General features: G+C 46.0%; 1 protein-coding gene and 1 long non-coding RNA gene across 2 annotated transcripts; both read left to right on the forward strand.

The window, feature by feature from the left end:
- Positions 1-13042: 13042 nt before the first annotated feature.
- Positions 13043-20050, forward strand: LOC120837407. The gene is made up of 3 exons (XR_005714892.3): positions 13043-13190; positions 16476-16576; positions 19832-20050. It is a non-coding gene; the product is annotated as an uncharacterized LOC120837407 (long non-coding RNA).
- A 694-nt stretch (positions 20051-20744) lies between these two features.
- On the forward strand, positions 20745-24439 carry LOC120837410 (gastrula zinc finger protein XlCGF49.1-like). Its single transcript, XM_040206739.2, has 2 exons — positions 20745-20750; positions 22270-24439. The coding sequence occupies exons 1-2, from the start codon at positions 20745-20747 to the stop codon at positions 22951-22953; spliced, it is 690 nt and encodes a 229-aa protein (XP_040062673.1). The 3' UTR covers positions 22954-24439.
- The last annotated feature ends 1440 nt before the right edge of the window (positions 24440-25879 follow it).

Below are 25879 nucleotides of genomic sequence, written 5' to 3' on the forward strand. Positions count from 1 at the left end.
GTGGTACGCAGTTGTACGACGATGGCTGGTATGACTGAGTCGGAGGATTTCTTGGGTCAGTTGTGCCATGAACGATGATCCGCGATCTGTAATCAGAACTTCTGGAGCGCCGTGCCGGAGGACGATGGACTCAATGAAAAACTTGGCAACTTCCACAGCAGTCCCCGAAGGAAGAGCTTTCGTTTCGGCGTACCGTGTGAGATAATCTGTGGCGACGATGATCCAGCGGTTCCCCGACGTCGAAGGCGGAAAAGGACCAAGTAGATCCATTCCTATCTGCTGGAAGGGTGCAGTTGGAGGAGAAATAGGCTGCAGGAGTCCGGCCGGCCTCGTCGGAGGTTTCTTGCGTCGCTGGCACTCGTGGCATGATCGTGTGTACAGGTGGACGGTCTTGGGGAGCTTGGGCCAGTAATACTTTTCACGAATACGGGCCAGTGTCCGGCTGTATCCAAGGTGTCCGGATGTCGGGTCGTCGTGACATGCTTGAAAGATGTCCCCTCGAAGGTCGGTCGGGATTACCAGCAGCCACGGCGAGTTGTTGTCCCCGAAGTTCTCTTTGTAGAGTACACCTTGTCGAATGGCGAAGGTCGACACGGCTCGTGAGAAAACACGGGGTACGGTACCGCCGCGCCCTTCTAGGTGCTCGATTAAGGCTCGCAGCTCCGGATCGTCTCGTTGACGTCGTGCCATGTCATCGGTGTTCACTGCCCCTAGAAAGCACTCGTCATCCTCGTCGTCGCTGCTGCCGGAAGGTGTTTCGACAGGGGCCCTGGACAGGCAGTCAGCGTCGCTGTGCTTGCGTCCTGACTTGTAAACCACAGTCATGTTGAACTCTTGTAGCCGGAGGCTCCATCGAGCGAGGCGTCCTGACGGGTCCTTGAGGTTCGCAAGCCAGCAGAGCGAGTGGTGGTCCGTGACTACGCGGAACGGGCTTCCGTACAAGTACGGACGAAACTTCGTGATTGCCCAGACGACTGCAAGGCATTCTTTCTCAGTCGTGGAGTAATTTCTCTCTGCCTTGGATAGTGTCCGACTTGCGTAGGCGATGACTCGTTCGGTGCCTTCTTGTACTTGAACTAGTACCGCGCCAAGTCCTGCGTTACTTGCGTCAGTGTGAATCTCGGTGTCCGCATCCTGATCGAAATGTCCAAGAACCGGAGGCGTCTGGAGTCGTCGCTTCAGCTCGTCGAATGCCTGCTGCTGTTCCTCGGCCCATTTGAACCTCTCGGCGTCCTTCGTGAGGTTTGTGAGCGGTGCGGAAATCCGTGCGAAATCCCGAACGAAGCGGCGATAGTAGGCGCAAAGTCCAAGGAATCTTCGCACGGCCTTTTTGTCTGTCGGCGCTGGAAATGACGCGACGGCGCGAGTCTTCTCAGGGTCTGGGCGCACGCCTTCGTTGCTAACCACGTGACCTAGAAACTTCAGTTCGTCATAGGCGAACCGACACTTTGACGGTTTGAGGGTGAGTCCAGCGGTCCGTATGGCTTGAAGAACAGCTCGGAGTCGTCGTAAGTGCTCGTCGAAGTCGCTGGAAAACACCACGACGTCATCGAGGTAGACCAGACAGCTCTGCCACTTCAGTCCTGCCAGTACGGTGTCCATAACACGCTGGAAAGTTGCTGGAGCCGTGCACAGTCCGAAGGGCATCACCTTGAATTCGTACAGCCCATCTGGCGTGACGAAAGCTGTCTTCTCTCGGTCCCGTTCGTCGACTTCGATCTGCCAGTAGCCGCTCTTCAGGTCCATCGATGAGAAGTATCGAGAGTGGCGCAGCCGGTCTAACGTGTCGTCGATTCGGGGGAGTGGGTAGACGTCTTTCTTCGTCACCGCGTTCAGCTGCCGGTAGTCCACGCAGAACCGAAGCGTTCCGTCCTTCTTCTTAACCAGTACGACTGGAGAGGCCCACGGACTGCTTGATGGCTGGATTATGTCGTCGTTCAGCATCTCTTGAACTTGCTCCTGGATCACCTCCCTTTCTTTAACGGAGACTCTGTACGGTGATCTATGCACAGGGCGCGCGTCGTCCTCGGTAATGATGCGGTGCTTCGCAACGGCTGTTTGGCGTACCTTCGACGACGTCGCAAAGCAGTCACGGTATTCGGCGAGGAGGTTAATCAGCTGCCGTCGTTTCGGGTCCGGAAGCTTAGGGTCGATGTCGAGTTGCGCTGGCGACGTACCGTCTTGCTGAGGTGGCGAGGATTCATCAGTAATGGCGGCGATTTCGGCGGAGTTTCGGAGATCCTCGACGTGGCCAACGGCTGCACCTTTTGTGAGGTGTTGCGTTTCATTCCGGAAGTTCGTCACGAGGACCACAGTGCGGCCATCCTGAAGTTCGGCTACTCCTCGTGCGACGCCTATTCCTCTTCCCAGGAGCAACTGGAGGTTGCCTTCCAGAAGAACTTCGCTACGGGTAGCTGCATCGGTCACGACCGGTACGACAACACTTGATCGCGGCGGCAGATTCACGTGGTCGGCAGCGACTCGGACGGCGGCTGACGCAGTTTGGAGTTTCTCTGAAGGCGGAACAGGTGTCCGCAGCGTCAATCTGTTTTCTCCAAGGTCGATGACGGCGCCGTATTCACACAAAAAGTCCATGCCGAGAATGACGTCTCTGGAACAGTCTTGTAGAATGACGAATTTCACAGGACACGTCTCGCCGTGAATTTCGACGCGAGCGGTGCACCTTCCAACAGGCGTGATGAGGTGTCCTCCGGCGGTTCGTATCTGCGGTCCATCCCACGGCGTCGTGACTTTTCGAAGGTGGCGGGAGAGCCTCCCACTCAAGACTGAGTAGTCTGCTCCGGTGTCCACCAGTGCCGATGCGTCGTGGCCGTCGATGATGACGTTTAGGTTGTTGGACACCGTTTCAGGAGCGTCGTTTCGGTCTCCGGTAGCGTTCGAGTGGGGGCCCTCCGACGTTCGTGGAGGATCTTGGCGTCGGTCGTCTTCGGCAACTCCACCTCCAGGGGTTGCCGCGCCTAGTTTCCCCGGCGTGGAGCGAGGGGCGACAGGCTTTCACGTCGGGGTCGGTGCATCGGCGAAGCTGGACGTCGTGGTGAAGGCGATCGGAACTCTCGGCGGGACGCAGGCTCGGGGGACTGGGGTCGTCGCAGATACTCGTCGATCTCCCGAGGGCGTTCACCATACCGGGGGCGCGGGTCGTTTGGGTGGAATCCGCGCAGCCCGAGTCGTCGGTATGGGCATCGGCGGTACACATGGTCAGCTTCCCCGCAGTGGTAACACAGCGGGCGTCGGTCGGCCGTCCTCCAGACGTCTGTCTTCCTCGGCGCAGGTTGCTCTGGGTGAACGTGCCCTTGATCTTCCTGTCGTCGGGGGTAATGCGGCGTTGGGGCGTCTCTTCGGGGTGGCGACGTGGCTTGGCGGGGGGCTTGCGGCGGTCGTCGGGCCATCGCGGCGTAGCTCAACATGGGTTCCTCCGGTGCCACCGTGGTGACGGGAACCTCTGGTTGGAGCGCCCGATGCACTTCTTCTCGGACAGCCTCGGCGATGGTAAGGGCCGGCGGACGGTTGGTAGTTGGCAGCAACTTTCGCAGTTCCTCCCGGACAACCTCTCGGATCATTTCCCGGATGTCCGGTGTATCCGGAGTGTTTTCGCCGTTAAGCGGTGCGGGTGCAGCGACGCCTGGATGTCGCTGGAAGTGGGAAGCACGTGCCTGAAGCGCGCGCTCGATGTTGGTTGCTTCGGCGATGAAAGCTTCGACGGTGGTAGGCGGGCTCCGCACAAGGCCACCGAAGATGTTCTCCTTGACGCCGCGCATCAAGACTCGCAGCTTTTTCTCTTCAGGAGCGATTGGGTCGGCGCGATTCATGAGGTGGAGAACGTCTTCGACGAAGCTTGTGACGCTCTCGGTCGGCCCTTGGGTTCTCGCTCGCAGGAGTTCTTCGGCACGCTGCCGTCGGTGCTGGTTGGCAAAGGTCCGTCGCAGCTCGGCCTGGAATTCTTCCCACGACGCAATGGACGCTTCGTGGTTCTCGAACCAGGTGCGTGCCGTGCCTTCCAGAGCAAAGTAGACGTTCTGAAGGCACTGCTCCGGTGTCCATCGGTTATGGCGGGCCACTCTTTCGTAACGTTGTAGCCAATCTTCAACGTCCTCGTGGATCTCCCCGGTGAAAGGCGTCGGAGTCCGGGGTGCGACGGGCAAGTATACGACGGCAGAAGCGGCCGGGATCTCCGACTGGTTGGCCATCGCCGTCGTCTTGGGCCTCGGCTTGTCCGGCAGCAGACCGTACTCAGGATCTTCTCCCTTTATGCGGCGGCTGGTCCGAGGTTCAGGTTCCGCGGTGAATGGTCTTCTCACCAAGCCGGGAATCGGACTTGTGCTGCGGGCCCTTGGAGGGGAACGCTGCACGGGCATGCGGTACCCCGCACCTCCACCAAAATGTCACGGGTGGTGACCAAAAATAACAAATAAACAGGAAGAAATAAACGTTTAATGTGGCGAACTTGTGCCAAAAATAAAAGAGTACAAAAGATAATAATAGAGCGTCGCGGGCGTCGAAGTCGGCGTGGCAGCAGAGTCGAACGCTGAAGCGAAACTGACTCGACAAGGTAGCGGGCGGCCTCTTATCTAGAGTGTGTCACTATCTCGAAGATTCGGTGAAAGCGGCTCGAGTGTCGCGTGATCGGGGCGAGAATGAACACGCACTTTCTAGAAAACAAAAGCAGGAATAAATGATAGAAGTTACGTGCGGTACATGAATAGACGAGAACTTTCTGGGGGTCCGTGACCGAGCGTTGCTTTCTCAGCCCTGCGCGCGGCAATATTTAAAAACGATGTTTTACAAACAGTTTTTGCATTATTTGTCCGTGATCACCACATATCACCGTCCTCTACACCAAACGTTCCCCTTTCTCCCAGTACAGCTCTGTCATGGTTATTTTTACTTGCCTTTGTTGTGGTACTGCATGTAATATAGTTCCCGCAACGGTCGCACGTAGATACACAGAACATAAAAAAGCATCTTAGTGCAATCCGAGTACAAAAAGAAACTTTTACAAAGCAAGGCGTAGTTTTTTTTTTCCCTAGATATCGTAAGGTTTGTTGATAAACTGACAGTATACTTGTTTGTCTCCTCATCCGTGGCGTCTCTAATGTTGGGAATGTTGAGGCATGTACACGACAACTTCCATTAGGGAATCTACATGGGCGGGAGTCAGATGAGACCTTTCTGAGTTAAAGGGTCCTTCGTGTTCGTGGTTGCATGAGAACGTTCTCTCAACACCAACCGTTCCAACAGGAAGAAGCAAGATGTTCTTTGAGCAGACAAGACAGGAAACATGGCTCTCCTCTCGATTCCGCACGCAAGTGCCAGCAGTTCTTTCTGCGAAGCCTGGCCGCCATGAAATCTCGTTAGATCTTGTGTTCGCTGGCCATGTCCTCCTCGCTCGTCATGCACATCTCTAATATTTTTCTGAAATCTGGATTTACCTCTCTAGGTAAGAAAATTACGTGAAATCTCGCCCCCCCCCCCCCCCCCCCCCCCCCAGCTCTAGAAACTCGTCATAATATATTTTCTGCGTGTTGTTTACAACTTTTTCTTTGTACGATAAAGCAAGTCTGTGGAGGTTTTTTCTGCTGGCCCCATTGTCACCCTCCATTCCCACTTCATTTCTTTGTGCCTTTTGCACGAGCTCTTCTGCCTCCAATTGGAGACTTTCCATATTGATGTCTTCAATTCGATGACATATGACTGCTCGGATGAGCGTTGTGGCTTCGATGAAATTTCCTGTCGAGGTCCATAAGCACTTGCTCAAACAAGCAAGTGGGGCTAGAAGAGCCGACAACAAAGAAGGTTGATCATTTTCGGAAGAGGAGGAAACTGCACACTTGATTTCGCAACACTCAGTGGCTGTTACCCATAGCAACCGCGTGGCGTCACGTAACCCAAAGGATCTTCGGATGGTGTGATTTCCTTGTATTTTGTTTCTTATTATATATTTATTATATGTTTTGTTAGGCTGAACCACGTTGAAAAACATTTCCTTTCTTGCGATCCCCGAGCGTGTGTGCGAGAAATAGTGTCGTTTACCGGGATACTATTCGAAAATTGACATGAGCTCCGGAGAAACTATGCGAGAGTTCCACGCACTGAAAGATCTTTGATAATATGATTTTTCAGGCTTGTTCTATTTAACGACATTCTTAACAGGGCCGCCGTTCAGACGCAGTCTTGCAGCACTGTAAAGCTTGCCTAAAAGGGTTACCGAGAAGCAGCTAGGGGACCTCTGCTGTGACCATTCGGCGTGATCTCTGTCGCAGCCGACCTCAGGATTTGTAGATACTTCATTTCCAATTAGTATAAAATTTGGGCGGCATATATCTGTTGATATCAGGAAGAGTTTCGGTTGTTTTTGTGCAGTAGGTTCCTGCAACCCAGTAGCGGTAGCCAAGAATTGTTTTCGGAGGGGCTGAGGTGGCTGGGATGTCTATGACTTGGGGTACGGAGGGGGAGAAGGGAGGGGGGGGGGGGGGGGGGGGCGGGGGCTGAAGCTTCATAAGCTCCCCCACTCTGGCTACAGCTGCAAGCAGTGCATTCGGTCGCTACGTGATGATGCACCGAAGGTGCCAATGGAAGCCGAAGTTTAATGGTAAATTTTTCCGCGCACCTCGCCGTCAGGTACGCTCCGAGTTTTCGAAAGATTCACAAATCTATATTCTCTCGCTAGCCTCGATTTGAGATTGTGGCTATTTTCTCACGATGGTTCGTTGGTCCTTCGAAGTGACTACATATGTTGGCTTCTCAACTTGTCCCGCGCTATGATTTACTACTGAGATGCCCTAAGGTGGTGGGCTCATTATTAGAAAGTACGAGGACATAACTCCCCAGGAGTAAAAATTAGAAAAAAATTTGTTTTCTCTGATGAAGAAAACAAAGCAAAGGGGAGAAAAGGAAGAGAGGGGGGGGGGGGGGGGGGTCGCTCTTTATGTAGAAGTGGGAATGTGTAGGGGTGTTTGAGGGAATGTTAAGGCCGGTTTCTTTTTTTTTTCTTTTTTTTTTTTTGGGGGGGGGGGGGGGAGCGGGGGCGGTGTTGGCGTTTGTTGTGTGTGTGTTTGTGTGTGGAGGGGCGTGGGGGAGAATACATGCCTCAGCATCTGTCTATGGTTCACGCGCACTAACAGAGCGTTTGAGAGGACACAACGCTACGCACAGCAAAAACGCGACCTAAAAATATCTGATATTGCTCGCCAGGGCCACTGCGGTGACAAAATTTATTAGGGAGGAAACCGCCGAAGGATCAATATAGTGCGTAGTTTATCTACGGGCTGTGAGGGAGCGCGGTCGCTCCGTTGCGGCGAATACCTCCCTTCCTTGTTCCGAGAGGGCGCTGGCGGAGAAGGTACCGGCGGAGTAGGAGGGGAGATGCAGTCGACTCCCATAATGAAGAAGCCCAGGATGGAGTGGAAAGGCGACAATTAATTCCGGACGGGGCCACCAGGTGTCACTGGCATGCGGATTAGCTTCTGATGAATGCCGCTGGAGGCAGCAACGATGAAGGCAGCCTTCCCCCTCCTGCTTCTATTCATCGCGAATGCGTGCCCTGCCGGCATCACAAGAAAGAAACGGTATTCGATATTGGTAGGGCCTCGTTCCATAACGGTCGCAATAATAATAATAATAATATGTGGATGACCTCCATCTATCAGTTCAGTGTTTATTAATGCCTAGAAACAACTTATTGGTCTTCGTAATAATAATTATAATAATCATGAATAAATTTTATGTAATGCCCAGGAACAACCATACGGGCACACCGATACTTACGCACACAACACATTAATTACAAAACTGACGTCACGAAAACACGAACACCAGGAACACCATACATATATGCACACATCCCGTTGCACATCGAATAGGTTCCAGGCTTCCTTTCTTTTCAACACTTCTCTCTCTCTATCTCCCTCAAGGTGTATTACACGTCTCTCTCGAGGTGTAATACACCTTGACAGCAGTGTTTTAGAGGATAGCACAAAACGCCTAATAGATTAGTGTAGTCTTCGAGAAAGAAAAAAAGAAATATGAATTTGAATTCCTACAGAGCCACAAAGCAATTATACTTCATACTGTAAAAAAAAAAAAAAAAGACAAGCAAACTGCACAGACAGAACATTTGGAGGCTATCAGTTCAAATAATTCGTGCTGCCTATCTCTGTCCCGACTCGAACAGGTGTGCCATCCGTTTATCAAAGTTCTGGCGGCACGGGTTAAAAATATCAAGTTCTTAGTTGTAACAATTCTATTTATTAAAGAGCAGCAATGAAAGCAACAATATTAATAAATCATCCACGCATTCATTGATTGTTTTGCACGTGTGCCAACAGTGTACAATTTTTAACAATTATATCATTTATTAAAAAAGAAGAAGAAAAAAGTGCGCAGGAAGACGAATCTCAGAAGCGACGAGTGTGCGTGGACTCCTTTCATCGCAAGCGCGCGCAAGCATTTCCGCGGAAACTGTTCCCAAACATATTTTATCATAAATGAAACTTGTGTAAAAACTTAGAATCCCAGTCAAACCTTCTGTTGTATAAGGTGCATGGTTGTAGTTCGACTGCAATAAAAAAATATCCGTAATAAAAATTTCGACCAAGATGTCTGTTATATACAGGAGGGGCAAAAAGATTTTACATGCATTTCATGCTTTCACTTGGTGACCTTGAAATGAACATTAAAGTACAATTTATTAAAAATAATACTTCTCCCGTCAATCGCCAAGTCGAGGGTGGGATCCTCCATTTTACTTTCCCGCGCTTACCGAGAGTGCACGGCGCGCCACGAGATGCCGCCACTTCCCGGAGGACGCCGAACTGTTTCTCTTTCCTGCGGTGACGTGCTGTTGCGCTGTGAAGCCAACCTGCTCGGGCCGCGATCGTCTCTCAAGGAACACTTCTGGGACCGTACACAGGCTTTTTGAATATTTTTTTAGCGCCTTGCAGCTCCTTGGACTGCCTAAATTCAAATTTTTGAGCATATTTGAAGCTCCTATATGCGAAATCTCGACGACTTCGGAGAGACGAGATGTCAGATCTGGAGCATTTCGAAATAAAATCCGAAGTACGTTGGAAACCCTGAATTTAAATATCTGCATATATATGTAGTACAAATATATAGATATATTCGTTATAAGTAAAGCTGTGTGAGTATGTAATGTAACTTTTGTTTTGGTGAAGTTTGATATCTAAATGAAACGAGAGACAGAATGAATAAATAAGGTTTTGGAGAGCCTGGCACCCATGAAAGGGACAATTGTCTGATTCGTTCGATTTGCCATCAACTTTTACTGTTTAAGAACGTTCCAATTTTTATGATGCAACTCCTGGAAAGCAACTCCTGGAAAGCGACGTAGCGGCCCATGCGTGCGATTCCAACTTTTCTCCTTTGGTTCGAAAGACAAAACGAACCTAGGCATCGCGACACTTCTTTTCCTCGCACACCACCTTTTGCAAGTAGACACACTAGCTGACACAAACGGCGAAGCAATTTTTTTTGGTGGGACAGGTCTTTGTAACTTTTTAAACTCTGCACCGTCCCACTGGCGTAGCAAATAAAAGGGTGTGTGTTGGGGGGGGGGGGGGGGGGGAGATGAGGCCTGGGCCTCGGGAGTCTCAGTTACGTGGGGAAGGGGGGGGGGGGGGGGGCATCCCTGGCGGCACCCGGCACCCCCCGCTTTACTGGTTGCGATCTCGGGGACTCAATTAGGGGGGGGGGGGGGGGGGGGGTGACAAAAAACCTAAGGGCTTTTCATTAAAGGAGCTGTGCAACAATTTTTGTACTGTGCACAAATACCGCTTAAAACGGATCCCTAACGTTAATGACCTATGAAACGCGCGTTCGTTTTTCACCCCACGCAATAGAAGTCCCAGAAAAAAATTTAAGAAAAACGAGCAGCGTTCACCCCCTCAACTCGCAGCCAGAACAAGCGGCCACGTGATCTGGAGCCGATTATATGCCGCCAGTGTTGATCATAGCCACGCGCTGGGGTTGGCAAAGCACAGGACACGCGCTGAGTTCCAGACATTGTTATGACTCGGCTGTTGTCGTCGTTGCAGCGATTGGACACGGGTCACAACCCGAATGCTTCTCGAGCTAGCAATTGTCACGAGCCCAAGTCGAGTGCCCACGCAATGCTCGGGTCCAATCTATGAACCGCATTCAAATATCGTCACTTGGGTGTACTGCGATCCCCGAGTTACGTCATCAAATTTTGCAAAGGAGAGATTGAATGAAAATGACCTCTTTTGTCCTTGAAATTACACCGCAACAAAGGAGTTTCTTGGCCAATGGCGTTGCGCGTGAGTATCCTTGAGTCCCAGCTGTGCCAGTAAGCTCGTGTAGAGAGAAAAACATTCCAATTGAATATCGTTGCACAGCTCCTTTAAGGATGGCCCAGCTACGCCACCACAAAGAATGACACACTGCTAGGAAAGTCACGTGCGCTCTGACGTCGCTTTTCGATAGCGCATGATGCAGTGGAAAAGCCGGTATTCGGTGGCACCAAAATGGCGCACGAGTGGAAGAACACTGAGAAGAATAAAGGGTGACGCACCAGATGTCCTACCAAATGTGAAGGGAAATTGTATAATTTCACATCACTTCACTGCAAGTCCACCTACCTTTTCTTTTATCAATGCGACGCTCTCAGGTATGTTTTTGAACCGTCGTAGTGAAAAGCGAGCGCTCATCTTCCGACGTTGTTACGCGCAGAGTCGCTAGGATCTTGAGAAGACGATAGACGTTTGGGAATAGGGCCTCCGATCAGAGGGCGACCGCCGGTAGCGCAGACGGGACGGGCAGGGGTCGGTGGCCGAGAGGGCTAGCCCGGCTAGCGCACACCAGCCCAAAGCACGTGGGCGATAGCTCGCGCTGCAGAACCCAGGGATCCTGGGCTCAATCTACACCCCTGCCGGTTTCGATCTGGATGAGCATCGTAGCGGCGTGCGGTCATGTATCACTGCGTGGTGCACGGTAAAGGCTCCAGGTTAGCAGTTGTACTGCATTCGCTAAATTTCTCATCTACAGCTGGAAGACAAGTCGCCCGTTGAGGCAGACCAAGTTCTAGGCTGTATAAACATACATACAACCCAATTTTTCTAACTCATCAGGCTGTGCGAAGGAGAGATTGAATGAAAACGCCCGCTTTTGTCTTTGAAATTACACCGCAACAAAGGAGTTTCTTGGCCAGTGGCGTTGCGTGTCAGTATCATGGAGTCCCACTAGTGCCAGTAAGCTCGTGTAGAGTAAAAAAAACATTCCAACTGAATATTGTTGCACAGCCCTTTTAAAGGCGAGACCATTAGAAATTGAACCATCCGCTCAAAACGAATCCCGGAGAAAAGCTCACCGGAGAAAAGCTCACCGGAGAAAAGCTCACCGGAGATAAGCTCACCGGAGAAAAGCTCACCGCAAAACCGGCGGATGCGGAGAAAAGCTCACCGGCCATTGAGCGTATGCGGAGAAAGGCTCACCGATTTTTTTTTCTTCTATTTATATAAAGGCTGTTGGATCATGCGTAACATATATCAATTTATCATTAAAATTCGTCAACTTTGTAAAAAAGAAAATCTAATTTTTTGTAATATTTGTTAAGCTTATTGGGTATACTGCTCCCAAAATAATAACTGCCGGCGAGTGTTTTTTGTGGCCTGCTCTCTAGGCAACGAAAGCCTAACTGAGAGCTTTATGAGCTTGAAGAACAGGAAAAAGTTGAAAACTTAATGTCCGCCTAAAACCTAAAAAAACAATATTGTAAATGCCGAATATCCGAAAGTGGATGCGCACCAACACGCTGCTTGAAATTCTCTTTGAAGCTTTTGTTAACTTTTGAAAACAGGATAAAACAGTCAGTAGGATATCGAGGCTTCTTTCTTCCACGGACATGTACGTTTTCTAGCCGTTCGTGCTGGCGATCCGCACGTTGCCTTTGTGGGATAGTGCTTCTTCTACGGTGAGCCACTCATGACCTTCAGAGCCGCACACTGGCATTGTTGTTACTCGTGAACAATATAAGAACTCGTATTATGTAAAGGAGAGAATTGGGCGAGTTGGCAAATGTTATACATGATGAAAACCGCTCAAATGACGGCGACTGAGTGAAGACAACAAACACGACAAGACGAAGCTGTTCTCGCAACTAAAGGTTTGTTCGTGAAATTAATAGAAAGAAAACATGTAGCGGACACTGATTAAATCAACAAACGCCTTTTTTTCTATTAGGCAGTGCACAATATTCGGAGCTGAAACGGTTCATATTAGCTCGCAAAGAAAAAACCTTTTCATCTGACAGAGCTACCGACGGCGTACTGACAGCTGTCAATAAATTGCTGTCTTTTTTTACCGGTGTACGATGTTCTGGACATATGTCAAATGAGGTGACGAATGCGAATTGTGTTAAATTGCCAGGTTTGGCGCGGAATCCGCTAAGTTAAAAACAAAATCGGTGAGCTTTTCTCCGCATCTGCCGGTTTTGCGGTGAGCTTTTCTCCGGTGAGCTTATCTCCGGTGAGCTTTTCTCCGGTGAGCTTTTCTCCGGTGAGCTTTTCTCCGCCGCCCGCTCAAAACATTCCCCGACGCATTCCCGGTGCGCCTTTTTCCGCAGACGCCACAAAGAAACCGAAACTGAAGCCATCATGCGTACATACAATAAAAAACAACGTTTTTTTGTAACACGAATGTAAACCGTGAAGAACCAATTTTTTACTCCAAATTTATATATTATAAAGCACTGAATATTAAACTTATAGCGAAAACCATTCCACCAGGAATACCAGTATCAGTTAAGTCATTATCATCCAACCCAATCCAGTAGTACTTCTAGTGGCTTCGGTCGGCTCGGGCGGCTTGGGTGTTTGTGTTTGTTGACTCGTCTGGATAAGGTTTGATCGTCTCTATATCATCTAGACATCGACTGGGTCAATCATCCAAACTCGTCTCAACTGTAACTTCGTGTCAACGTTGAATGATAGCGCGACTTCCCGAAATTTGATGTGTCGCCTGTTCAGAAACTGCTGCGTGTGTGCTTTTCCCCCGACATGTTGGCCCGGGTGCTTTGTCATTCAATTTGGCTGTTCTAAACGCTAGGCAGTTCCTTTCTGCTCCTGTGCAGAAGACAGTTCGCACCGCGCGCCGGTCTCTGCTTCATTCGGCTGCAACAGTCGTATCGACTGTGGGTGAGTGAGGGAACCACAGGCCTCGCCTACGCATACTTATTGCCGGCAAGGCGCCGTGAAAAAAAAAAAAAAAATCTCCAGGTGATCGAAATCAATCCTCAGTCCTTGGCTGGGGCAGGGTAAATGCCCTTCGTTTGTTTTGCACTTAAATTATGAAAATTTTACTTTGTGTTACCAACCTCTGTCGCTTTGGGCATTACTGACGTCGTTTCTTTGAAGTCTTGCTACAAGGCGACCCGTCCCCGTAAACGACTGTTTCGAAATTTTTTGGGCAGTTTGAATTCCTGGCACTTGCAGTGTTTCTGTTGGAAATCACGAAGTGATCAGTTCATGGTCTCTGGAAGCCTCAGTGTGCATCATCGGCAGATTTTGAGTTGGTGTGGTCAGGAAAGAAAGACTGAAAAATGAAATTACAGACCCCCGTCTGCGCCTGGGTTAGCACTGCAGTCTTAAAGCCAATTTAAGATAAAGGAATAAGGTAAATGTAGCAACTATTTTGTTTTTGAAGCCACTTCGAAGAGAAAAAAAAATATATATAGCTAGTGGGACCTCAGCCACAGAAGAGGCCTGGTCAGCAGTTATTGAATGAAAATTGCCCCCCTCCATTGCTTTTGTTTTTATTACGGTTGTTTCGAGCTTGTCTTTGTACCTGGTTGTTTTGATGGGAGTTCTGGTGCAACTACGCAGACTGCTCTTTATTCCGGTTTTTCAGAGAGGGGACCCTGCCTTTCTTTGTTGATGCTCCAAAGTAGTGCGATAAATAGAGCTTCTCCCTTGCATGAAACGTGGAAAGTCATTAACCACTTGTAGGGCACGACCACTACCGTCTCTGGAAAGAAGCAAGCCTTGGTGAGGATTCTTGCCCTAGAACTAACAACGTTGCTGTGCCGACTCTATATTACTCTGGAGCCGACTCTATATTACTCTGGAGAAGTTGCAATCATGGCGGGGTTTGTAGAGGCTGTTTCTGAGCCACCCCTGACAGTTATTTGTTTGGTTGTACAAAGTATTAGAATATGTGTTTCTTTAATCTTTTTTTTTTTTTTTTGTTATTTGTAACAGTGGAAACGTGAGTCAAACTGCTAATTGCCCTTAAATATGCTCTGTGTTGTCATTGCATGCAACAAAAAAGAAAGTTTTTTTTTTTTTTCTTAAACATATTTACTTCATTGTTTTTTTGTTTTTTTATTTTGTTTAATGCCTTGGTTTAATAGACCGATGTCACCAAGCGAACTGCGCAGGCGCGCGCATTCCGGAAGTGGTGCCGCCGCCATGCTGCTTGTAGTCATCTCTTTCCAGCTTCCCGGCTACATAGGGCTGCGCATACATCGTAGATAACCGTTTAGAACACCCCGGCATCGGCTTGGATTTTCTTGCACGTTTGTACTTCATAAGGTTGTGTTGTTTGTGATTCCTTAGTTTGTCAGCAAGCGCAGAAAAGCCGTTCCAGTCGTCTTATCGTTTTAGAATAGCTTTGTTGTCTGCTTCGACGTCAACTGCTTCTTCGTGAATGCGTGAGCACACTGCCGTTCATGCAGTGGTCCCACTGCAGCCGCAGGAGAAAAACAACGACGCCACTACTAGAGTTTTCCGGCTGCTCGGACGTCTCAGTTAACTTAGAAACTGAACATCTAGTTAAATGGCAAAGAACAAGAAAATTCGAGGGACCATCGGCTTTGTGTAACACCGCGGAACAGCATCAAATATGTTGGTGAAAAACTAAGCTTGGTATCGCTCAGTCCTGTGCATCGCGTTTAATTAACAATGACATAAGAGGAGCTAAATAGACTTTCTCGGTGAGCGACAGTTTTATAAAAGTTGTTTCACTCTGTTTGTCAGCCTGTGCAGCAGGGTACAGATGAACTGCGGGGAGAAGCCTGAACACAGAGAAGAAATGATCCACAGAAAGGCTATGCCTGGTGCGCCGCAACAATTGTCATCTGTCAAAAAGAAGCAACCATGCAAGATAGCTGAACACTTGGAGTGGAGAGGATCTTTCTTGTACGGTTTCTATTCAGTTTTATTTGGTTTCCGCAAGCTCCGAACGCTAAGAGTCAAACGACGATGGAAGGTTATTTCTGCAACCTCGATTGGTGCTAATGCAGAATGGATCAGTAACGCCAGCCTAATAGGCCGCAACAAAATAGGTAAGGTTCGCTTGTTACATTTTTGGCGGTGAGTGTTGCACTTATAAATTGCATTATGTAATGTTTTTACGTTTTGTATGAAAAAAAAAATGAAAACTGTTTTCGAAAAAAGTTGTTTTATTTCAAGTGATGCATATTGGGAATCGCTGCTATTTTTTTTAGTGATTGTCTTGATCTTTTGAAGCACAGTTGTGCTTGCAACATGCGGTCGCATTAACACTTATAACCACCAAAATACATTGAGCAAAAAGTGTATTAAAAACGGCCTCAGCAAAGCAGGGGAGATAGACCAACGGATAAGCCACTGCGGAGTGGATGCATAGAGAAATTCCAGTGTACGGAACATTTTGGCATGCTCTGTGTCTGGTGCCCTGTAATCTTATACTTTTTAGCTGATATAAATAGGTGGATATAAATTATGAAGCAAATCGCGAAACAAATTGAAAAATGCTATTTTTCCCGCCGCTCTGTCTACCTTTCTTTCCCATGCTGCTTTCTTTCGGGAAGACATAATATGCGAAGCCTTTTTGCCTGGAGTTGTTATTGTAGCACCGTGGCATAGAACAGGTGAAGCCACCCACTGAAAATCATGAGCAAACACCCGGGTATAAGTCTCGTGCTAACCCAAACATTTTTAAGCGCCGGGCGGCGTACAATGTGCATTGACGCGGCCGGAAAACGGGAGAGAACCGTGGGGAGAACTACAGGTACCAAAATGCATTGCGGCAGCGGTGGCGTCGCGCAACTCCTGGTGAGATCGGTCTATTCAGGTCTTGTGTCGGAGAATTAGAAGTTGTGTTTCGGCATCTACGATGTAGGATCCAAAAGTTCTTGGACTGGGCCCGTAGGTCCAGATTGTCAGAGATACAAAACTGGAAAACATGCACCTTTCACAATACCCCCCCCCCCCCCCCCCCCCTTCCCTGTAAAAACAGATTCCTCCCAGAGGGTGTAGATAATGTCCAAGCATTTCTGAGACCCATTCTTTACAATGTCTTTCAGTTCAACCAGTGATGTGTTTTTGGCTTTTTCTGTGCTTGAAATCCAAAAATTTTTATGTTTGCAGGCAATGTTGGGAAACAGTTAAAAGTTAGGGACGAGAGGTCATGATAAGAAGACCATTCTTGTTTTTTTTTAGAAAGTCTGAAGCCGGGAGCAACTGGCTGCCCGCTACGCTTATGGTCTTGACCTCTCCCCTGTCATCCCTCAGCCGTTGAGGCCATTCGAAGGCTTTTGACTGTAAGCCTCCCTCAATGTGTTGTAGATATCCATAGGGCTTCTGCCCATCTGATTCCAGAACTTAACGTTTGCACACTGCTCAGCGAACACAATTTTTACCGAATCGCCGAGCAGAACACACTTTGCTCGCAATACCAGTATCTACCATAGCTACTGTGTGATGTACTTGGAGGAGTCTGCACTTCTGTATGGGGGGATTATTTCTTAATACAATGTATAAATCACTGTGTCTTCTGCACATGAACATTCACAAATAAGCCCAGCCCCAGAAACTTAGGAAACTACCTTATACATTGCTTCCGGGTGGTGTTTGTACAGACCTCGGCAAACAGAACTACTATTGTCTGCCGGCTAGTTCCGAAGTGATTGTAAACATGAAACATGGTTGCATTCCTTTTGCCGGGCTATTTTGGCAAACAGATTGTATGTTGCTGGACCTCATACAAGCGAGGCCTAATTTTGGTATATTATGTTTTATTGCAAATTAAGCTTTTACTTAAAGATTCTCTAGTAATTCTTAATATGATCAGTGCACAGGAACATAATGGTCTCTGGCATTAGGAAGTTATCAATAGACCTTATACAAAATTGCTTGGTGGTCTGACAACACTGACAGCATTGCCGTTTTAATGTTGGTGAGCGTCGTCGGTACCGAAGCACGGTGGAAACATTAGAAACAGCCCTACAGGCAGTGTGGGATGGTACAGCAGCGTGCACGGGCCTCTGAGAGTTTCTTCATACAGTTGCGGTAGGTTCTTTAAACTGTTCGTCCATATTCCCCGATCAGAAGGCAGAAAACGCATCTGCTGCGCCATCACACACTGCCCATATTGTTGTCTCCGATGCCTCCATTGTGCTTCGGTACTGATGACGCTTGCCAACATTAAAATGGCGACGCTTTCAGTGTTGTCAGACCACCAAGCAATTTCACGTAAGGCCTATCCTCAAAATATAAATAATTCAAAGTTTATGCACCATCCTCCTCAACTTGGAGTTTAAGCATCACTGCCAAAAGCTTCATAAAATCTGTGAAGAGTGTACATGGGGACAAACATAATTTCACTGTGATAAAACCTAATATGTTCAAGTTGTCTTGTTTAGGGCCATGACCATTCCTATTTTAATTCAAAATTACAAATTAAAGAGACACTGACACCCCTAAGAAGTTTTTTACCTTTTTGCCAGGCAATTCATTATAGTGTAGAAGACTTCCCAATCAATATTATGCAGCAGCGTCACATTTTGGCCACCCCTGCTCTGTGGTGACATTCAAACCCATTTTCTTTTTATGTTTTTATGTAATTTTGGGGCACCTTCATACTTTCTGCTCAAGAATTTCTGCTCTTAATATAGACCTATTTCGAAAAAATGTATAGATTATGTGCGACCGCCATTAGTTGGTCATGCAATGTGAGCACGCATTGGACCCGAGCACTTCATCAGCATTCAAAGTGTACTCGGATCGAAATACACTCCGCACGAGTGCTGCGTCAGTGTTTGGCGCAAACTTGGAATCAATCGCGCTCCACGCCGAAAGCGATGTGACCAACTAATGCCGGCTGCGCATAATCTATGCATCATTTCACAATTCTGGAAAGGTTCTATTGTCCTATCTCAAGTGTACTTTAGAATAAGTAGAACGAAACTATCTGGTTCTGGTTAAAATGCATGTTTTATATTTATGAAAACTTTGGGAAACATTTGTTAGCTCCTTGAAATGGCATTTCTGCAATTTTTAATAAGTTTTAAATTAAAGAAGTGTTGCACACATTATTTTTGTTGTTCATTGCACTCAGTATTTTAAAAGGAGTGAATTAGTTTATTTTACTAGGCTTTTCTAAGTGTGTTGCCATGCTTCACATGTGCACAAGAACATGTTTTTTTTCTGCTTGTACATTGCATCGAGAACCTAAAATAATGAGCTATATCAAACCTAACTCCAAATTTATAAAGAGAAGATTAAGCACCATAAGCTGTAAAAATTTTATTTCAACGTAGCAGCTTGGGCGAGTTGGTTACACATGATTACACACACCAAAAATCTTGCGAGCATTCTATTTCAATAAGCTTCGATGCCCAAATTTCCAGATTAACATCCGCCGGATATCCCACGTCATTATTAACATTGATTGCTGAGAGCATCTTGAAAACAAAAAATATGAGATCATATATCACACCAAGAGCCAGAGAAAGATCTACGAGACCTGTCGTGCTTCCATACTTTAACAGGTTCTCCCATGGCATCAAGAAAATCGCCAACAAGTTCAACATCAATGTCGTCTTTACTGCTCCCAATAAGCTTGGCAACTTGTGTAAACAAGTCAACTCACCTGATTTCCACCGAACAGTATGCTGCACTAAAAACCATCACAACAGGTTCGTTGAGTGTGCCGATGAAGTGGTGTACTCATTTCCCCTTTCGTGCGGGAAAGTGTACATAGGTCAGACCGGACGATGCCTTAATGATAGGCTCCGGGAACACAACAGCAACAGCTCCAGAGCCAACTCGGGGCATCTAGGCATACACTGCCGGGATTGTGGGTGCGACGTTCACTTGCCATCCTGTACAATTTTAGGTAGGAACAGAAACCAATTAACTCGAGAAATTATCGAAGCAGAACATATCGCCAGGAACTATAACAACTGTATAAGTACACCATCTTTACACCTGACAGAAAAAGAGAAAACATTTTTAGGCATCTAGGAGATTGGTGCGCGGGATTTGGGAAATTCGGTGGTGCTAGAGGTTGAAGAAGACAAAGTTATATAAAAAGAGTCAGTCAGCGCGGTTTGTTTGAATTTTGCTTTATTTTTCGTGTGTAAGGTGTGAGTGTTGTTTGCTATAGTGCGCTGTGGTGTGTGTAATTTTATTTCAATATTGTAATAAAAAAACGAAAAATTTCCCCTGACGCATGTTTCCTTAACAACCTTACGTAGCAATACGCTAGTGGTTGTGCACAGTAAGCCCCCAAAGAAGGCACTTCAAAAATATGTCTCTAAGAGGGCAACTTGCATCTGCAAACAAACCATGAGTGACCTGGCATGCATTCCAAGTGATTTCATGGGGCACAAGTTTATATTGGTTTGGCTGATACGGGAAAATTTCTCGATTTGTACTTTTGTTTATAGAAGTACCATGTGGCAAGTTGCTTTCCTCTTTGTCGCAATTGTAGCCTGCTTTTTTTCCCCCTGTTGTAGCTTGTAGACATCGTGAACATAGTGACATATTAATAAATTCCCAATTTTTATTTGCAGGTCAATCTCTCTTGCATTGTCCCGGACCAATTGCAGCGAATCCGCACATTGCTACTTCATAGAACGGACCGCCCACCAGTCAAGCCAACTTCCGGCGGCTTGATTTTTCACATAGATACGACATACTTGGATTAGATTGGATGTTGCCGTGCTTTGGCCAGTTGTGTCCAGTATATTGTCCGTTTTCCCCACCCCAAATAGCTGACCCACCTGATCCAATCCACCGATGTCACATCTCTGCAAACAAAACCACTGTTGTGCAGTAGCCCTCTAAAGGACTTCCCCTTAAGGACTTTTCCTAAAGGACTGCAGCTTTTTTCAGCAACCTCAGATAGTACCCTTCTAGTTGAACATTCCCATTAGCTTCCAAGTGGAATTTTCTATTGGTGCCAATTGGGTTTTTGGACAACCCATTGGTCACTGCCAATTGGAACCAACGGACCACCATTTGGAACCCACTTAGGTTTCAGCTATACTCGGTGACAGGTCAAGAACAAAGGTAAAGCTCCCACTTCTTTCCACTCTAGTAGAGCGAACCCTGAAGAGGAGGCGACCTCCTCTTTACCGTTTGCTCCGCTGAAGTGGAAAGGGGCGGGTGGAGCTTCCGCTTTGTTCTTGGCCTGTCACTGACTATAGAGAAATAATTACAGTTGGTGAGACCCCTTGGCCAGCGTGCTTCCTGTTGGAACCCACTAAAACAAATTGGTTCCAGTTAAAACCAGTTAGAATTCCAAATATGTTTAATCGGAATTTTCATCCGGGCTGTCATTTTTTTATCATATTAAGGGGTACAGCCATACTACACCAGTCCCTCTAACAGAAAATATGCCAAGCTTTTTTACATTGCCTCCAATCATCTTTTTTCTCTTCATTTTGTGTTGCTAGTGTACAAAATGGTTCTGTATATTCAGTGATGATGGTATTTGTTCTGTTCATGCTTCTCCGGCTTTACCACTTTTGGGTGTAAATGTTCTGTAATAGGTGGGACCTGACTATCACTGGAGAGCTTTTTTCTCTGTTACATATTCTTGGACATTGCCATTGTCTTGGTTTGCTAAACAATCTATGTATGGCTAAAGCCATACATAGATTGTTATGTACGCCTAAAGCAATCTATGTATGGAATCTGCTGACCTTAGAGGGGCACTGACAAAGGTCGTATTTGAATTTTGTTGTCAAAAACAATGCAGGTTGTAGTCAGACATGCAAAAAAATTCCGGAAAGCAAAAAAAATGTTAACATGCGCCCTTCTTTCTCGCTCTTCACCTCCTCGCTTCTTTTAATTCGTGGAGTAATCGATTATGAAATTTAGAAACTCTGCAAGTCACATTTCCACAATATTTATTAACGGAATTTGTAAAACATGTTTTTTAACGCAATTGCAAACGCGCTGTGGCCCATCTTTTTGCAATACCGATAATCAGAGTCTTGAGTGATGTCGCCCCCGGTCTTTTCTCCTGTCAGAAAACATGGCGGCGCTCAACGTATGTAGCACTGAGAATGATCCGCGAGTCGGGGCGTCGGACAAAGTTCTCTTTTTTAGGTGTTTGACGATCTCTCAGACTTCGAAAAGAAAATCGTCAAACGGTCAAAACAACTGGATTTGGTGTCTGTGTACTCTAGCTTCGGTCGCGACTCCGCTGTGGCAGCCTTTTACGCAGCACCGGCGCAGTGCGGCCCCTCACATCGCTCACAAAAGCCGACTGTGCGTTCTCTTTGAGCTCATACGGTTTCAAAGAATTTGAGATCGCTGAAACTTCAAACTCGAAAGTGAAGCGTTGTCTGCTCACAGCGAGGAGTGGCACGCACAAAACGGTTGATCACGGGACGTGGACGAACATGACACGGGCGTGAGAGAAACTCGAGTTGCAGGGCGACATAATCTTTGATGTTACTGCACTGGCGTGGATCGTGCGGGAACCTCAAATTTGGATTTTGGGAATTGTTTCTTCACAAATACTAAGTTCCCAAGTTTCGAATTAGAGGGTAATGTCCAGGCATCGTTTTCTATCATTTTGGATAATAAAAAAACTATATGATTTTGACCTGTCAGTGCCCCTTTAAAGAGATGCTGAACTCACACAAAACAATTCTTAAGTGCCCGGATTGGGTATGTACATCAGGAAATGTACTTTTCCTGAAAATATATAAATGCAGTATTGATGTTGCAAGACACATTTGGAGTTCGGAACAATTTTGTAACGTGGTTTGCTTTCGAGGCGTTGACCCTGAAACAAAAGCACCTAACTCAAAAATGAGTCTGGTAAAATAAATATATGCTAAATGTTTTTGTTTGTTTTTTCGAAGTCTATTTTGTGACAGATGTGTCCTATCCAGGCACTAAGAACAATGTTTTTTGTGGAGTGTGGCACCCATTTAGTGAACAACCACCTCCCACTACACCTGTGTTGACACTCAAATAGACTTTGGTCTTCAAGCTGCTACTCTTGGTAAAAGAAACTCCTGTTGAAGACAATGTCTTGTTTCTCGCAGTGTCTGTCACGAAAGCCATTAAAGTCAAAGAAGAGGCTCCTGGCTGTGAAGACGTCGAGGGCAAACACGCTTCTGAGAATGATTCGTTCACCGTGGGGCAGCCGATCGCACACCCGCACCACGAGAAGAAGTATGAGTGCCGGTTCTGCCCTTTCTCCAGCTGTCAAAGTGCGGGCATCAAGAAGCATGAAAGAACGCACACGGGCGAGAAGCCCTTCAGCTGCCGCATCTGCCACAGAGTGTTTGCACTGAAGGGTAACCTGCAGGTTCACGAGAGAATTCACACAGGTGAAAAGCCGTTCAGGTGCCAGACTTGCCAGAAGGCATTTTCACACAAAAATAGCCTGCAGGCTCACGTGAGGCTTCATACGGGGGAAAGGCCATTTAAGTGTCAGACTTGCCACATGGCATTTGTGGCAAGCAGTGACTTGAAGCGTCACATAAGAGTCCACACGCGTGAAAAACCATACAAGTGCGGAACGTGTGGGGCCGCGTTTATCCGGCGGCGCCAGTTGAGGTGTCACGAGGTACTTCACGGTGGAGACCCACCATTCCATTGCAAGCAGTGTGGCGAAAAATTTGTGCAGCAAGCTTATTTAAATGCTCATCAAAAGGAGCATCATCCGTGAGGGACATCCGTCATGTAGTAAAGGGAAGTGTAGCTTGGCTTATTTGTAGTGTCGTTTTACCCTTTTATTCAAGACCATCTTGGTTGGACCACCTGTAACTGATTGTTTCATAAATCATCTATTACCTGCCAGTACTGGCTGCCTTTTAACACTATAAAAGTCAGAACTGCAAAGGGAACCATCACTAATAGAGAACCATTAAGTCACCATTGTAATGAGCATATACCATATTTTCCAAAATGTAAATCACATCTGTGCATTAGTCACGCTGAGCTATAAACGGCTGTTTACATTCAAACTTTGGTATATAGGCCGCACCTTTATACAAGTCACACCTTATATTTGTATGACAATAATAATAATAATGTTTATTCCCACGTTTAATGGTGGAGCAAAGGGTAAGAACCTCAGTGGAGGCTTGACTAGCCCTTAGCACCATACATTGGCTTAGCAGCTAAAAAAAAAAAATTATTACATGGTAACAATATCAAATACATGCACTGATGTTTCAAACAAGAAATAAGAATAATACGGGAAGAATACATGTTATCTAACAGAGATCACTAGCATACACAAAAAGTTGAAATGAGTTGCCGAAGTTGCTAGTACAGAAAAAACAATCGCAGGGCCTTGTAAAAGATAATCTCTAAGCCATGTTTTTTTTCTATAAGGAAGTTTAACAGTTTAGGTATAATATAATGTAGCAATTGAGTACCATATTTAGTATGACAAGGAACGACACTTCAATATTTCATATGTCTAGTAAAGTAGACGAGTTGATTTGGTGTCAATACCGCAAGGTTTGAGAGTAATCTATAGTGTTTTTTTTATTTCTAGTTTTAAATTCGGTCATAATTTGTATTCATTGAGGTCAGACATTTTTAACACTTTAAAATTCTCAAACAGACTATCTGTATGAAAATCATAAGGCACATTAGATTTTATTGTTATAACTTTTTTCAGTAACAAAAATAATTTTGGAAGTTTGTAAACATTGTTTTACTTCGGACCAGGCTGCAGTAGTGAAGGGGAGAAAAAAAAAATAAAGAATTGTAAATTAATAGCTTCACATTGACTGGGAGTGTTTTACTGTTACAAAATGTTAGTCCTATAATGCTTGATTGGCACTGCAAAGATGAATTGAAAAGCCCGCATATGTGTGCTATGACTGCAATATACGTGCAAGTGAGAGCAAGTTTCAATATTCTCGTCAACGAATTGAATGAGGAATACAACCACTGTGGCAATTTTTCATAGTTAGGCCCCTAGTTTTAGAAAATATTCCATATAAGTTGCATCCTTGTATAAAATGCACTGACGGAAATTTTTTAAAAACAAAAAGCGACTCGCACTAGGAAATACGGTAGGTGCATTTTTGTTCTGCCATGCCCCAGAGTGCTTTATTTTCCACCATTCCTGGATACTTCTGGCTGAACACATTTCGTGACACTGCACTCAAGCAGCTGGGCACGTGCTGAAGCAAATGTAGAGCTGAGATGAAACCAGAAAGTTTCCATAAAATATTTTAAAACCAGATATATATTTGTGCAGTAGGTGGTCTTCAACCAGTTCTCGCAATTCCTTCTTTATAATGTCATTGAAATAACAATACTATTTGATTATGTGAACCAAGTTCTGTCATCTAAAATTCATTCACCTATGTAAATGATTATCCTTGTAAGTATGCTTATTATGCATTTATGTTGTCTTCCTTGCATTAGTTGTTTTTATCTTTCATTAGCTTTTTGTATCTTGATGTAACCTTTTGTGTTTGTTTTGCATGCTACACAGCAGATCAGCAGAGGTTTGTGTTCATGAAAAAAAAAGAAAGTAAATATTGTCTTAGTATTCCTTAGTAATCTTTCATTTGTGGCATAAACCTCCTTCCAGCATAGGAATGTGCTAAGACGAGTTAAGAAAGAACTATGACAAGCAAACATTTATGCTTGGAATTGAAATTGCAAAATCTTATATGCAAAATCACACATCTTGTTTTATAGTTTCCAATTATTGTTACCTTTTGTTTTGTTCAAGTATGGTTAAGGTATGCTTATCATTATTCTTTTTTCACTTTGCAGACCAATACATTGTCTGTGTTTTGTGAGGTAACTACTAAATTCTGAACAAGTGGCTTCTATCAAGACCATTAATTTCAGTATGCATTGATTACCATCATACCATCACAAACATGTTGTTCAGTCCTGTCAAACAAAACATTTGTCATGCTCTTTTTATTCACAGCTCTTCTGTAACATGGAATCACCTGGTCGGAGCCAAATCTTTGTTAACTCGAGTTTTTGAGCTGCTGGGTCTGAGTTGTTTTTGGTAAAGTGTTGTACAGTTGTTCTTTCTTTTTGTTATGTTGCCATGGTCTTTGTTTTTATTTTTATTCTTATGTGCCTTACCACAGTACTCTGTAATGTTTTTGGACCTGAAGGTAACTAAATAAATAAACACAAGGAGAGAGTGAAAGTGCCAGACAAATACAACCCTGCATATCTTCAGTTCTTTTACTTCGTCGCTGTGTATTTTTTTTTTTTTTTGCTTACTGAATAAATTAACAAACACAAGGAGAGAATGGAAGTGCCAAAAAGATACAAACCTGCATTTGTCCAGTTTTACTCTGTCCTTGCATTGTTTTTCATTGGAACTCCATGCATCACTTAGTTCAATTCTATAGCTGCTGCGACCTAATAATACGGCATCAATATCACCTTTCTCTCTATGATAGCTCTCTTTCCAAAGGAGAACCACAATCAGGTTCTGCATAGAAGACAGCATACCAGCCATGTCAATTGCACCACGGTGAATAAGGTACTGCACGGTCACGCCTCCAGAACGTTGTCTTTCGGATTTGCAAAACGTCAAGGGCGCATCACAGTTGGAGGGGCTTGCTTGCCGATTCTCACAGATTTCTGTTGTGATG

This window comes from Ixodes scapularis, unplaced genomic scaffold (assembly GCF_016920785.2).
Source record: "Ixodes scapularis isolate PalLabHiFi unplaced genomic scaffold, ASM1692078v2 PGA_scaffold7__128_contigs__length_106722199, whole genome shotgun sequence".
In the NCBI taxonomy this organism is placed as follows: domain Eukaryota; kingdom Metazoa; phylum Arthropoda; class Arachnida; order Ixodida; family Ixodidae; genus Ixodes; species Ixodes scapularis.